This window comes from Triticum urartu, chromosome 1 (genome assembly GCF_003073215.2).
Source record: "Triticum urartu cultivar G1812 chromosome 1, Tu2.1, whole genome shotgun sequence".
Lineage (NCBI taxonomy): Eukaryota > Viridiplantae > Streptophyta > Magnoliopsida > Poales > Poaceae > Triticum > Triticum urartu.
Genome location: NC_053022.1, coordinates 399,410,834 through 399,427,277, shown reverse-complemented (window position 1 = coordinate 399,427,277; position 16,444 = coordinate 399,410,834). Strand labels below are relative to the sequence as shown.

The 16,444-nt window shown below is 48.3% G+C and overlaps 1 protein-coding gene across 1 annotated transcript; it reads left to right on the top strand.

Moving 5' to 3' along the window:
• The first annotated feature begins 10,321 nt into the window (after positions 1-10,321).
• On the top strand, positions 10,322-14,389 carry LOC125534587 (beta-glucosidase 22-like). The gene is made up of 12 exons (XM_048697775.1): positions 10,322-10,564; positions 10,713-10,776; positions 11,388-11,446; positions 11,845-11,920; positions 12,033-12,104; positions 12,185-12,272; positions 12,386-12,757; positions 12,861-13,081; positions 13,181-13,209; positions 13,291-13,393; positions 13,700-13,790; positions 13,907-14,389. The coding sequence occupies exons 1-12, from the start codon at positions 10,394-10,396 to the stop codon at positions 14,136-14,138; spliced, it is 1,578 nt and encodes a 525-aa protein (XP_048553732.1). The 5' UTR covers positions 10,322-10,393; the 3' UTR covers positions 14,139-14,389.
• Positions 14,390-16,444: the final 2,055 nt, after the last annotated feature.

Below are 16,444 nucleotides of genomic sequence, written 5' to 3'. Positions count from 1 at the left end.
ACAGATCCTGAAGAGGATTACAATCAGCGCAAGACGCGAATCCAATGGATTCGACGCTATTGGGCAGAACAGTGATTCAAGTACAGATTTGTGACCAGGGAATATGCTGAAAAGAATACCATCAAGCGACCATGGGGAGACATCCTCTACAAAAATCTTCAACCCAGGACCAGAGATGAAGCCATTGAACAAGGCTTCTATCTCTGCATGGTCCGTGGACCACAGCCTGCGGATGCTGACCCATCGTCCCTGCTATGGTGTCGTGACGACATTCTGTTCAAGCGCAACTTCCAGTTTGCCCAGAACTCAGCAAAGCAGAACAAGAAGACATTGGGACTAGACTTCAACCCTGGTCCTTCTGCTCCAAGGGCTGACGGCACACGTGATGCAGAACCCAATGTCGTCGGTCCTTTCTACAACCTTGAAGGTCTCATCACCCATATCCTGGTTTAAGGGACAGTCGTGGATGAGCCTGCAGATGACGCTGAATCAGATGAAGCGCCTGCAGCGCCGAAGCCAAAGAAGCAGCCTAAAGCTTCAAAGCCTGCCTCTGCTTCAAAAATCTCACGGGCAAAGTCTCTGGCAACTGCACCTCCTGAAGACAGTGTGCAGTCTGAAGATTTGTCACGCATCTCCAAGCCCCAGAAGGTCAAGATGCCTCTGCCACACACCAGCCAAGAGCTAACAGCTACTGCCATTCTGCGCAATGATGCCATTGATCTGTCAAGTGATGAAGATCTTGCAGATGACGCTCTTGAGCAACTCATCAAGAGCAAAGAAGAAGCAGAAATATTCAATGATCTGCCTCTCTTTGATGTAACAATCATCCACAACTTCATTGATGAGTGGTTTGACACGCCAAACATCAGCTTCGAAGATCTGCAACTACCCATTGGCCTTAGTGTCGCCTTCCATGGCTCCATTGCTTCAGAACTAGCTATCGCCCAGCGCATTGTTGAACTGAAGCAGAAGATTGACTTTGAAAAGGCTCAGTTCAAGAAGCATATGGCCAAGCTCAGCGTGCAAGAGGTGAAGAACTTCAAGATTATGCTGCACGAGCTCAAGGAAGCCTTTCTCAAGAAACGTGCAGAAGCTCAGGTTTCTCGTGAGCGCATGAAGGTTCTGGCCGACAGATGTGTGCAAGCCTACAATGAGGCTGAGAAGCGCGAGGCCCTTGGGTGTCCTAGCATCGACCCCAGGATGGCTGCAAAGAAGAAGAAGAAGCCCGCTACGGCTGAACCCGACGCACCAAGGCAGGAAGCAGATCCCATTGTCTTCCCAACTAGAATGACTGGCTCGAAGCCAAAAGCCCGGTCAACTGCTTCAGAGCTGAAGAAGACGAGGACTGCTGAGGCTAAAGCCAGGAAGAGGAAACACCCTGAAGCCTCTCCTACTGCCCCCTCCAAGAAGAAGAGGAAGACCAAGAAAGAATGGGCTGCTCCCACAGAGCCCTTGATGGTTGAACCCATTTCCATGGTTCGTCCTGACGCTGAACGCCAACTGACAATCCATGAGCCTGCTTTCACAGAGGCTCATGAATCTGAAGACTTTCCAGCAGCTAATCCCATTGCTGCTGAAGACATTGGTCACCATGACCATGTAGAAGATGGTGCAGTCCTTCCTCAGCTCGAGCACAGCGAACTAATCAGCATTGGTCGTCCTCTGACGCCAATCACTCAGGATGCTTCATGGGCTGATCGCCCACAAGCGAAAGAAGACTTTGAGGCCCAGCCAACTCCAACTACACAGGCGTCGCCTGCATTGCGCAAGCTTCGCAAAGGACCAAGGCCTCCAGTCTCTGCGTCTGAAGCTGAAACTTCTGAAGACATTCCGGCTGCATCAGCCGATGAAGAAGAAGTCCCACAAGATGCTACTCCCCTGTCCCACCAAGAAGCGGTTCTCGAGGAGAACGTGGTTGTGACCGACCCTCCAGCTCATCAAGTGGAGGTTGAAAATCTCGAGGCTGTCACCACCAACACCAATGAAGCCACTGACGCTGTCATGGCTGAAACTAATGTGGAGCCCTCCCCAACAAAAGCACCAGAAGTCAGCGAAGCCACTGATCCCGCTGCTTCTGTTCCCGCGCCTGCTGTCGGTCCTCAGTTCGACTACCATGTTGAGCACAGGCCTCAGGTACAGAAGCCAATCCCAAGATTACCCAGGTTCCCAGGTCCTGCATCAGCACCTGGATCCTTCAATATCAATGGCTTCAGAGCAGACAACACATTCTTCAATAGCTCCAGGAACCCCTACTCCAGGGAAAGAATATCATCTGATTGGTTCTGTAGCTATCCGCAGCGAAGCTATTACTCTTGCATTCTCTACAATCAAGGTTGCATCTTCCCACACAAACGTCTTGACATTGAAGCAATAGCTGGTCTGCCCTGTATGGAAGAAGCTCTAGATTGCTTCAAGGAGGTTGGGTTGCTGCCGTTCGTCACTGACCAAGAGCATTGGAATGAAGAGTTGCTGCTCCAATTCTATGCCACACTTCACATCCGCGGGTATAACAGAGATCCGAAGACTTGGGTCCTGGAGTGGATGACAGGAAACGTTCATCACGAAGCCAAAGCCTTTGACATCATTGAGCTCACTGGTCTACCCACTCCCGGCGATCTCTACGAATCTGGCTATCAACTTCACAGTGAAGCTGTGGAGAGCATCTTTCAGAAGCCTGAACCCAACATGAGTCAGATGCTCAGTATGATGAAGCCATTACCCCAAGATGCTGCATATCCCAAAGAGTTCTTTGTTGAAGACCTAGAGTATCTGCCAAGGACCATTTATCACATCATAAGGCGAACTCTCTGGCCCATCAAAGGGCACTCTCCACATGCCAAGATGGAAGGTGCAATGAAGACTTTGGTCTTCTATATTCTTCATGAAAAATGCTTCAATGCACAGGACTTCTTCATTCGCCAACTTGCTGCATCAGGCTCTGATCTGTTTGGCTTGAAGTTCTACGCCCCATGGGTAATGCGGCTGATCAAACTTCACTCTGCTATCTCATATCAGCCATCTGCTCGCAATCATCAGATTTTTCTGCCTGATGTGGATATGTCTATTGAAGCCATCTATCCTGAGCCTGCCAAGGAACCTCTAAGTCTTCAGAATGCAGAGCATCAGAGTTTTTCTCAGAATATTGAAGGAGTTGAAGCAGTCACTCGTGTGTATCCTTTGGCTGGCACTACACATGCACCGCATCCTGCTCTCACTGACAGTACAACTGCCCCACGACCCAAGAAGCGCACTTGTGTTCTCAATGACCGAGAGCTTCTTGTGGCTCTTCATCAGAAACAGGATAGGCATCATGACTGGTTGAAGCGTCAAATGCAAAGCCTCTTGGTGGATGTTAATCGCATTCGCAATCTTGCTACCAAGAATGCTTTTGTTGCCCATGAAACCTCTCGCCGCACATGGAAAGGGCTGAAGCTGATGTGTTCTGAAGATGATCTTCAAGAGGATGGCTTCTCTGAGCGCTTCAAGTTTGACTCCACACCTCCTCGAAGGGCAGTGCTGCGACGAACTCCATCTCTTGAATACTCTGAGTTCTCTTCCTCTGCTGCCACTGTCAATGCCAGAGTGATCGAGGATGACGATGATGCTACTTCACCACCGCCTCCTTCAGCATGCTTCGACACTGCTCCAAGCTCTTCTACACCGCCAAACACCATCGACGCCCCTGCTGCTTCACCTACTCTTCATGGGAATGAGTAGATGCTCTATGTCTTCGAACCTTTTTGGTCCTTACTGACAAAAGGGGGAGAAGCATACGAGTTTAATAGTCTTCAAACGGGTCCATATGGGCGGATGCTTTATATTTTGCTTCATGTTTACAACTCTCGTTTTGATACATTTGGTTCTTTGAGTTGTAACACTTAAAACTCGATGGTCGTCTGCTACTTATTTGCCACCTTGTGATGCGATGATAAATTCCGCATGTGCGACGATAAATTCCGCACTTAGATCATTTTGCAGACGTCCATTTTCCATTATGCATGTTATTATCTTCACATACCTTCACATGCATAGTGGATTGTCATCATAAGTTGAAGAGGATCTCCACAAACACAACCTGCCATGTGCATTTGCATTCCAAAAGCAAATTACTTATATGCACATCTTCAGGGGGGGCCTTGCAACTTATGAAGACAATTCCTTATCCTTTACAATTTCACATATTATATTCCCCGTTGAAAACTTCAACTAGTTTGTCATCAATCACCAAAAAGGGGGAGATTGTAAGTGCATCTAGTGCCACCCCTAGTTGGTTTTGGAGTATTGACGACAAACCTGTTGAGGGACTAATGTGTTTGTGAGAATTGTAGGATAACACAGGTAGAAGTCCCTCATTGATTCGGTTTTCCTACCAGAGATGACCCCTAAAAATGTATGAAGACATTGAATTCAAAGGTGGTATATGAAGATATTCACATTGAAGACTATGACAAGAGAAGACATCGCATGAAGCCTATGGAGCTCGAAGACTTAGATCTTTCGTAGTTCTTTTTCTTCTTCTTTGTTGAGTTATAGGAACCACCGTACTGTTAAGTGGGGTCCAAGAGAACCAGTCAGAATGACTGAAGTGATGCTTAATCAAAACCTATGTCTTCGAGTGAAGACTATGAGAGCGAATCTTGTCCAGAGTCGGACAAGTCAGCTTTGCTTGTAGCCCAAGTAAAGTTGTCGTGTGAGTTTGAAATCTGACCATTGGAACACGTGTCAGTTCCTTAGTGACCCAGGGTCATTTCGGACAAATCAGGTCAGGTTGCATAGTGGCTATAAATAGCCCACCCCCTACAACCATAAACGGTTGGCTGCTCAGAGTTAGTGTACGGCTTTTGTCGTTTGAGAGCAACCCACCTCGAAGCCTTTGAGAAAGAATTCCTTGCGAGGATAAAGCCCTAACCACCCAGAGCCAAAGAGAATTGGGCATCACTTAAGTCTTCTTGTCTGTGTGATCTGAAGACTTATTACACTTGAGGACTGTGAATCCTCCAGCCGGTTAGGCGTCGCGTTCTGAGCATCCAAGAGACATTGTGGATTGCCGTGAATGAAGTCTGTGAAGGTTTGGGAGTCTACCTTGAAGACTTATCAGAGTGATTGGGCGAGGTCTGTGTGACCTTAACTCAAGGGGAATACGGTGAGGACTGGGTGTCCTGAGCTGCGTGTTCAGGACTGGGTGTCCGGGACTATGTGTCCTCAGATTTAAATACCTAGCTGCCCTAACCAGACGTACAGTTGTCACAGCAACTGGAACTGGTCCAACACATCATTGTCTTCAATGAGTCACTGGTTTCATCCTTCCCTTCTCTTTACGTACTGTTACTCCTCGTGAAGTCATTGTATGATTGCACTTTCTTTTATCTTCACTGAGTGACTGCGTGTTTTGTTTGGCTTCATAATATCTTCCTACCTGATCCTTACTACATTGTTGCTATTAGTCATTGTACTTTCACTCTATTCAATACTTGACTATGGCTTGCCTAGTGTAGTCTATCTTCCGCTGCAGGGTAATAGGTTTATTTCTATCGTTTGTCTTCATAACTTTCACGTTTTGAAGACTTTCATAAAAATCGCCTATTCACCCCCCCTCTAGTCGATATAACGCACTTTCAGCATTGAAGTCGGCTTCCCGTCCCTTCGGCTGGCCGCCGCGCCTATTTAAGTCGTGCGTCGGTGCCGTTCACATCACATCTCCGAACTCCCACACTCCGCATGCTTCTCCATCTCTCCGACCACCATTCCCAAGTCATGGTTCTCCGCGCTGGTAGGCGGCAACTCCGTATCCAACTCCGGATCTTGGTGGTGGCGCCGTCGTTCTTCGGGGCCTTCTTTCTCAACGGTCGCCAGCTCCACCAACAAAGAGGAGATCGTCATCTCCTACGCGACAAGGAAGACGAGGTGTCGCCGTTGCAGTCACACCTGCTCTCGAAGGCCACGGCCATAGACGACGAGTTGCTGCGGCAGATCGAGATGCTGACGGACCAGTCCACGGACAAAGGGTATCATGTCCTACCGGTTCTTAGACGCTCCCGTGATACGTATTGTATCTACGCTTAATTTTCAAACTCTAGAATGGCTTTTTTGTAAAATATTTAAAAGCGCACGAAAACCATCAGATCTGAGATCCAACGGTCCAAGAGCCCGTATCACGGTAGCACTTCCCACAAAGGGAAATACAACATTTTGTTGCAGGGTGAGCGTAGGAGATGCCGTGCCGATGAGATAAAAGGTGGGTCGTTCAGTCTGGCGTATCTGCGCCGATCAATTACGAAAGCAGCGATCGACCGAGAGAGTGGTCACTAGTCACTACTCACTAGCATGGAGCAGTCGCAAGCATGAAGCAGGCGAGTTGGCTTCCGCTTTCCACTACTTTACTTTCGTCGGCGCGAGGCCGCGACGTTGTTGCTGATCGAGTGCATGCTTGACCACTCCAAAGTCCAAAGGTGATCTTGACCACGAAGAACCTCGGTGCATGCTTGGATCCTCTGCGACATCGATGCCTAACATGTCCTCGGATAGCGATCCTCTGCGCCGTAGGGTGGGCCAGGGTGAGCTCTTGGCTCTGCTGCTTCCGTCTTCGAACGGTCCGGCCATAGTGCAGCTGAACCAAACATGTCCTCGGATAGCGATCACGTGCCAGTTTTGTCTTGGTCTCGCGTGACGGGAGCCATTGCGTGGCAGCAGCTAGCCAGCCGCGGGTTCGACCATCGCCATCTCGATCTCCTCCGACCCCTTCGCGGCTTTGCTTGAAGGCTTCCACGCTCCTCCTGCAGCTTCGCCAGTTTGTACCGTGTCGTCGACGTTAAAGGTGCCAATTATATAACAGCAACCGTCACAATACACATGGCCGAACGATGCAAGTCATGCAAGCAGATCGAAAGAAAACCGAGCGAGCAAAATCGAATAAAAATGTGAAAAAATGGCATGAAGACACCACCGGGCAAGAGCACACGATGGCGTGAGCCCATCGTCGCAATCCGACCGCTGACGCCCGAGCTCCACAACGACACCCCACAATATTGCATCGTAAAGTGTCACCGCTGTCGAGTCCAAACATATATGGGTTTTCATCCAGAGCCCCGGCCTTGGAAGGAGACCCATGAAGACGTCCTAAAAAAAAAGTGACACTCACAGGTGCCTCCTCGTCTACACCAATGCATGAAGCTTTCACTTGGGCTCTCATCTACATCATCACACACCTACGTTATCACTGTGAGGAAGTCCATCCACCTATCTAAATTTGAGCTTTGACACTTCTACGGGAAGATCACGAGCCACCCACCACTATACCCATTGCCGCCCATGAAACCAAGGACCACAACCACCACCGTCACCACGGCACCCGTCAGAGCCGACCTAATTGCCCGCCATCCGGGGCCACCGGCCCAGCACCCTGAGCCAAACATCTCATCAACGCAAAACGTGTTTACTCCACCCGCTAGGAAGGAAAGCAGGCACCTCCCACCCGATCCATGAACCCCACCTTGATAGAAGAGGGGAAAGAGATCAAAACTGACGCATAGGCTGCGCGGCAAAGAGGCATCGAGCCACACATGAGAGAATCCAATCCCGAATAAGGGGGTAATACCACACCATCGTACCGGCGACTAGGTTCGTGTTGCTAGCCGACTTTCGACACGCACCACCGAAGGGTGCATCGGCCGGCGCCCCGTCAGATCAGGCCGCTCCATATCTTGATTGGGGACACCCAAACAGCTGACACTCCAACCGCTCGGGTAGCCTTAGCCATCAATCATTGCCGCCTCTGATGCCCCCCATGACGAGTCAATCTCCGTCGCCACCTATAGCGCGCCACCATCCAGTCATCGAATCAAAGCCAATGCGCCCGCAAAGAAATGCACCCAATGCCCGCCCGGAGCCATTCGAACACATTGGACTGAGCCAAGCCGACACTAACTGCCGTCGGACGACTACCACCACAGCCACACCAGCACATCCACTAGTCGAATTCACCATGGCAGAGACGTCCGCCCGTAGCACGCCCCTCTTGGTGAGCAGATCTGGCCGAGAAACCTGCCACTGCCACTCTAGGCACGCCCTGCCACCGTGTCGCCACACCCCGCCAGTGCTGCATATCGACCCAGTAGCATCGGGCCGTGTTGATTCCACCATGCAAGAAGACGAGAAGGCCCTATCGATGCCGAACGGGCTTCGCTCGACAACGCCCTCTAGTGGCAGCGAGGGGGGAGAAGGGAAGGGGATGGAGGGTACCAACAGTAGCTAGGGTTCCCTCCCTGTCGCACGCAGGGACGGCGCAGGGAGGGATGGGGTGGGAAGGGGGGGGGGGGGTCAACCAAGGGGGGGGGGGGGGGGGGGGGGGGGGGGGGGGGGGGGGGGGGGGTCAACCAACTATATATTCTCGGAGTGAATATATATGTAATTCCAAAATAAGTAGGTTTTCAAGTGAGAAGATCTTAGGTCTCTTTGTTCATAGTATAATAATATTATAGAAATAGAAAAGCTATAGAAAATAAGATGACATGTATCTTAAATAATATAGGTATGAAAGAAATAGGTCGTCTGGTTCGTAGCATAGAGTGTTTTGGGTGAGTATGAGCTAACATTTATTTTCCTTTGAAATATGAAGGATCAGAATGTGATTCTGTTATGCAAAACAAAGAAACTCTAAAGAAAATTTTCCTACAAAAATTACATCCTATAAAATTCTTGTAAGCCAAAGAAGGTTTTACTCTATCTAACTACGATTCAGATTGTTGGACCACTTTTACGTAGAACTCCCTCCATTCAGTAGTCAACATATCACAAGTGTGCTATCGCTCCATATGAGGTGCCAATGCTCTACATTCTTATAGTTGTATAGCTTTAGTATAGCTTTAGAGCATCTACAATCGGATCTCTCACTTCCTAAACGTTCGGACAGACATCCTAGACAAGAAAATGTCACTCAAACGAATCCCAAACCCATTCCAAATGTTTGGGTTGTCCAACACTTCTTATATCCATCCTAGTGTGGGCGGATATGAGGACGCCCGCTCATACCCGGACGCGTCCGTCATGTCAAATCCAACAGGCCGGGGCCATCACAAATTTCTTCAAATCGTGCCCAACCTAGCTTGGCATGTCCTCTTCCTCTCCTCTCGTCTGCCTCGTCGCCTCCTCCTACCTAGCTCCGTCGCCGTCTCCAACCAATAGCGCCCCCACCACCGGCCCCAACCCTCCTCCCCGGCTGTCCTTGCTGCCCCGGTACATCCTACTCCTACGGACAATCACCTCGCCCTCTATTTGCTCGACAAAATGTTTGAGTTGTTTTTTTAGATTATTTTGCTTATTTGTAGACAAATGATGGATTCGCCAGATGATGACTTTGACAAAAGGAGGTTAATAAATTCGTATACAAAGAGTTCGTCGGTTTATTAGATTCAGACGAGGAAGATGTTGAAATGATGTTGATAATGAGCATCCAGGAAGAGATTGACAAGTGGAGCATGTTTTGAGCTTCAAGGCTTCCATAAAGGACATGAGAGTTGTTCCCGAGGATAGGATCATTGGCGCACGGCTTCTCTACAAGGATTACTTCAAACCTAGTCTAACATACCATGAAGGGTTTTTTCGACGTCGCTTCAGGAGCAGACCATTGTTCTTGTGCATAGTGAATGATGTGGAGGAATATGATCCTTATTTCAAGCCGAGGAAGAATTGTTGCGGACAACTGTCATTCTATCCTACGAAGAAATGTACGACTGCTATGAGAAGGTTTGCATATGGTAAAGCCGCAGATGGCGTTGATGAGATTGTCTAGATGGGGAGAGCACATACCTTGAGGCCACGATGAAATTTGCACACGTCATAATGAAGGTGTTTGAACCGAAGTACCTTAACCAACTGCTATAATGAAGGTGTTTGAACCGGAGTACCTTAACCAACTATCGAGGGTACGGAAAGTTATTGGCAATTGGAGTAGCAAAATACACTTCATGGTGAATTTAATGATACCAATTTTGTATTACGGTTCATATTATTTTTCTATAGACCTGATCAAATATGCACATGCTTGACTTCTAAAAACCTACTATGCACTAGTACATTTTTTGAAACGGGGTTAGTATATTTTATAAAGTTATTATTACTACGGTTCTCTGGAAGCCATTTCATCTCACTTGCAAGAGCCCCATTTTTGGCATTTCCCTCCATCTCCTTGTACAGCCGGCCGTGCAATATCTGGCACCATGGGTACCCCAAGCAAGAAACACCTCTTCGTGGTTACCAAACACAGCGCGTCGCCATCACCTGCCGTTCGGCGCAAACTAGGAGCTGATAAATACGACATGCGGCCAACAACATACTCCTATATTGCCAGAGGTTGCCCAGAAGATCTCGAGGCGTCGGTTTTGGGAGACGGAGAGACATGAGGGCCATACCCTGCGCCGCGCCGCTCATGCCGCTGCTGGTGGTTGTGGTGCTGCTGCTCGTCGCGCCATGGCGAGGCGGCGGGGCGGCGGTGGCTCGAGCTCTCAACTTCACGAGGGCGGACTTCCCCGGGGACTTCGTCTTCGGAGCCGGCACGTCGGCCTACCAGGTACGTGCGTCGGTGCGTGTCAGCTCGGCGTAGCGGCGCAGCTTTTTGGTCCTAGCGCTTGTTTCCCGCGATGGAACGGAGCAGGTTTTGCTTTGTTTTTCTCGTCGATTGATGGGTGTCTTGCTTGTTTTTTGTGTTGCGGGTGTAGTACGAGGGGGCGACCGGCGAAGACGGGAGGAGCGCAAGCATTTGGGACACTTTTACTCATGCAGGTGATGATAATCTCACGTCTTATGGCCTCCGTCTCTGTGCATCATCATATTTACATGTAGCTTCATGGCTAAATGGTTGTGATCCTTCCATGATCATGCTTGTGATCATTGGTTGTAATTTCACTATAGCTATACGTAAGTGGACTGAATCTATAATTCCTCCAATTCTTAATGAGAAAGCAGAGCACCTTCTATGTTGGTCAAAAAAATTAGTAACAGAAGCAGAAATGTTTGTTACTCTTTTGCGTATGAAAGAAGATTTTCTTATCTAGCAGATTTAGTTGCCCGCACATTTTGCAAAACATGTGCAGCTTTAGAAATAACTTTTCAGATGACTGAGGGGCAGAGAATTCAAGCCGGGAGAGTGGTAAAAACAAATTCTTGCTTGACTGAAATATGTGTTGAACCAGGCAGAATTTGGTAGAGAACAGAGCAATTCCCCTGAACTCTAGCTAAAATCCTCTGTCAAGGAACCTACTCTATCTCTGACCTTCCTAGAAAAAACAAGCTACACATGATCGTCCCACCTCTCAACACAAAAGTGCAGTACTAACTTGTGCTGATAGTGCACGGAACTGACCATGACGTTGTTGATCTGACCGTGACCGCAGGGAGGATGCCAGACAAGAGCACCGGCGATTTGGGCGCAGACGGCTACCACAGATACAAGGTCTGCATATGTTCTTTCACCAGTGCACTAGGCCAGCTTAGCTTACATACAAAAGTAAAACCGTCTCTTGAATTTTTCGGATCGACAGCGACGCCCTGTGTTGGTTTCTAGGCGTACGTATCGTTCTGGTTGAAGCTCATGTGGCCGTCATTTTCAACCGTTTCTTGTTGACAAATGGACTATGATATACGGCTACGGCTTTCCTCAGAACATGTGCGGGCTCATCTCGGAAAAACTGAAAAATGTGCAGAAGAAGATTGTAATTTTGACAATTTGTGCATGTACTACTACTATTATTTGAATTTGATCGTTTCAAATGGCATACCATTAGGTTTTCGATGCCCGGTTTGCAAGTTCAGATTTGTTTTTTCTCTCATGTGTGCATATGCATTTTGTAGGAGGATGTGGAGTTGATGAGCGACGCCGGCCTGGAGGCGTACCGGTTCTCCATTTCCTGGTCCAGGCTCATTCCAAGTAAGACTGAACACACCAGTTGCACCTCATTTGAAAGACCAAGATCTGTCGTCACCCTTGCAACCTCCCCTGACTGATGATTTTATTGTCTCTCTTCTCTTCATGAACACAGGAGGAAGAGGGCCCGTGAACCCTAAAGGGCTGGAGTACTACAACAACCTGATAAATGAGCTGACAAGAAGAGGTAGCAGAAAATATCCATGAATCAATGTTGGAATTCCCTTTTTCAGGCTCATATCGTTGTGTTACCCCACATCTCTGCAGGAATCCAGATACATGTCACCCTGTACCACCTCGATTTTCCTCAGATCCTCGAAGACGAGTACCACGGCTGGCTCAGCCCCAGGGTCGTGTAAGAAGATCTTACTATTTGGCTACACAAATTATTACATTCTGATGGATGTTGGAACTTGCAAGCGCGAGGGTGTGCATTCTGATGTGTGTTGCATGCATGCATGCATGCAGGGATGACTTCACGGCGTTCGCGGACGCGTGCTTCCGGGAGTTCGGGGACCGGGTGCGGCACTGGACAACCATGGACGAGCCCAACGTGATCGCCATCGCCGCCTACGACAGCGGCGCCTTCCCGCCGTGCCGCTGCTCGGCGCCCTACGGGATGAACTGCACCACGGGGGACTCCACCGTGGAGCCCTACACCGTGGCGCACCACTCCATCCTGGCGCACGCCGCCGCCGTCAGGCTCTACCGGGACAAGTACCAGGCCACGCAGGGGGGCGTCGTCGGCATGAACATCTACAGCTTCTGGAACTACCCCTTCTCTCCCACCCCCGCCGACGTCGCCGCCACGCAGAGGTCGCTCGACTTCATGGTCGGCTGGTGAGACAATCTTCTCGACGACAGTCGTATATTTTGTATCTATATATAAGCGTGCTTTTTCTAACTGAATATATCACACGTTTTTTTGGGCCTTCTTGTTTAGGATCTTGGACCCCTTGGTGAAAGGAGACTACCCTGAGATCATGAAGAAGAAGGCCGGGTCACGGATTCCGTCCTTCACCAAGGAACAGTCCGAGCTCATCCGTGGGGCCATCGACTTCGTTGGCATCAACCACTACACGTCGGTGTATGTCAGCGATGGGAAGAGCGGCGCCGACGCGAGCCTCCGGGACTACAACGCCGACATGTCTGCCACATTCAGAAGTAAGTCTAGATTTATTTATTTTTGGATCAAGAAAGCATGGTTCAAACGACCTGGCAAAAATTGAAATAACTGTGTCGTTTGTTTGTTTTGTGTTTCAGTGTCAAGGAATGATAGCGGTACTGGTCAGGTACTTTTGTTACTCTTTTCTTTGGACGAATTTTGGGCAAAGCCAGTCAAATTGACCTTTACCTATCCATTATTGGTACAGTTCATCCCTATCAACATGCCCAATGATCCACAGGGGCTGCAATGTATGCTCCAGTACCTCACGGACACATACCAGAACATCCCTATCTATGTCCAAGAAAATGGCAAGCCTTCTCATCTTTTGTCTATAATCTTTCTGTTACAGTATCTTTCATTGTTGACATAATATAGCATCTGAGATCATGGGCACTGTTCTATAATCCTTCGGAAGTGCCTAAAATAATCCAATGATGAAATTCCACATTGCCATGGTTTGAAAAAAATAATACATTGCTGGCAAATTCTGCAAAACTGAGACACTACGTTGCCGCTTCATCACCGATACTATGTATCAAGTCAAACATTAACTTTTTTGGTGTTTCTACTGATCAAAACTTTCTGGCCTATTCTTCCACGTTATCATATTTCAGGCTATGGGCAGTTCTTCACCGACTCGGTCAATGATCATAACAGAGTGGAGTACTTAAGTGGGTACATCGGCAGCACACTCGCTGCACTCAGGTGAGTGTTGTTCAGTATATCACTGAACATGATTATTTTGTCTCAACTTATCGGTGTTACTAGTAGAGTTTTAGCCATTGGGTTCACAAGGGGAACACTTAAAATCGTTATTGCAGGAATGGAGCCAACGTGAAGGGCTACTTTGTTTGGTCATTCCTGGACGTGTTCGAGTTTATGGCGGGCTATTATTCGCGATACGGACTGCACTACGTTGATTTTCAGGATCCTGAGTTGCCAAGGCAGCCAAAGCTCTCTGCTAAGTGGTACTCCAAGTTCTTAAAGAGTGAAATTGGGATAAGTATAGAGAAGATGGTTAGTCCTGACACGAGGTCACATGCTCAACAATGAGGTTAACTAGCAGTGCATAGAGATATTCAGGTTGGGGGTACTGGAGAAACAAGAAAAAGTCCAGATGGTTGCTTATAATTTTTCTTGTTCGGTTTGGAAAGATGGAATTTTATTCGTCTTCTTATAGTTGATGATGGTGGCTCACCATCAGGTGTTTTTCTGATGAGAAATAGGTGTATACCCTTCTGTTCTTGGTGTCATGACTAATTACGTTTTGGTAATCAGATATAAATAAAGCAGACTATACTTAAGCATGCGAGTTTTTCCTTTTTTTGCGAGAAAACCATCTGAGTTATTGTCTTTGAACTTCGAAGTAAAATATGGTGACAATTTCCAATGCTTGTCTTCAAGTGCCAAAGTGTCTTTGTGTCAAATGCCAAAAAGAAGTGCCAAAGTGCCTTGGTGCAGAAGCGATGCATCCATGATAACTTCATGCATGTGCAAGACCTGATTAAGGACCTCAATCGCAAGAAGAGTCTAGGGCTATTCTTCAAATTAGACGTCTCTAGCCCTTCCCTCAAATCCCTTTAATTCACAAAAAATATGTTTTGAGAAGTTAAAACATATCTGGCCTTTCCCTCAAAACCGTTAATTCGTCAAAAGATTGGGGGACACTCCTCAAACCATATGGTGACCTTATCAAAAAATTGGTTGGCCCATTAGATTTGGTCATTCCTTGGATTGGTGGCAAATATTTGGCGTGCCCAGCCCGCCCAAGTAGCTCTCATCTAAATTTGAGTGAAGTTTGTTTTAAACCTTGAACTCATATGGCTCGTCAGAATCAAACCTCAACCTCTTAATCCCTGGAATCGACGTCTTGTACTCATTGATCCTGATCAATTTTGACCTTGGAGCTGTTTCGTATCGGGATAAGGTCCATCCCGGCGGGGATTGCAATCTATTCTCACTGACACCCATACCCCCACATGTCATATCCATCTTCTTCCACAACTCCTTTTCTCCCGCTCTCCTGCAATCAGTGTTGATCCCCATCCTGCACCTCCTCATCTCCACGGGAGTCAGGCACCTCAACGTCGTCAAACCCGCGCTCGAGGACATCGCATCGGTGGCGTCTGGTCGCTCCATTTCGTGTCCGCTGCAACCCCACCCGGTGCGATGGCTAATAGCTCACTACTAGAAAAACGGCTATAGCTAATATGGACATTAATGACGCACCATGTATGTGGTGCGCCATTGCTATGTTTTCACTAATGGCGCACCACATGAGCAGTGCGCCACTTTGCTATGTCTCACCTACACAAACACATACCCCCCTTTAGTTTTTTTAAAAAATAAAAGAAAATGATAAAAGATTCAAAAAAATAGATGCCCATGTGTTATGTGTTCTAGTTGTTAGAAAAATTAACAAACATGAATTTTGAATTTTTTTGCAAAAGGCCGCCGTGTTTCGGTAAAATGGCCGTAACTTTTGCATACGACCTCCGATGAAAAAGTTTTTTATATAAAAAATCATCTACTCGAAAAGTTACATCAAAATTTGACCGGCTATGCCCGTTATCGATTTTCTAGAATCCTCAAAAACCTAACAGAAAAAAAGTTACGGGGCTTTCAAGATCTGGAGAGGCAAAAAAAATCAAACTCAGTAATGACGCACCTGCCCATGGTGCGCCATTACTATCTCCCCGCCTTCAAAATTCAAACTATATAAAAAATAAAAAAGTTAGTAATGGCGCACCTGCCCAAGGTGCGCCATTACTATCTTCCCGCCTTCAAAATTCAAAATAGATCAAAAAAAAGTTAGTAATGGCGCACCTGCCCACTGTGCGCCATTACTATGCCGTATATATGGCTGGGCGGGGTCCTCTCCTCCTTAACTCTTCATTTTCTCCTCCACTCCACCTCTCCTCCACTCCATCTCCCCCTCTGCTCCACTCCATCTCCCCTCCTCTCCTCCACCATACTCCCCTCCTCCTCTCCGGCGACCTCCTCCTCTCCGGCGAACTCCTCCTCCCTCCTCTCCTCCCCTCCCCTCATGGTTTCTCCTCCCTCCTCTTCGGTGAGCTCCTCCTCCCTCCTCTCCGGTGATCTCCTCCTCCCTCCTCTCTGGTGATCTCCTCCTCCCTCCTCTCCGGTGAGGTCCTCCTCCCTCCTCTCCTCCCCTCCCCTCACGGTTTCTCCTCCCTCCTCTCCGGCGACCTCCTCCTCCTCCCCGGCGATGTAGGCGAGCTCCTCTCCGGTGACCTCCTCCTCCTCCTCCTCCTCCTCCTCTTCGACGATGTAGGCGAGCTCCTCTCCGATGACCTCCTCCTCCCTCCTCTCCTCCTCACAGTTTCTCCTCAGCCCTC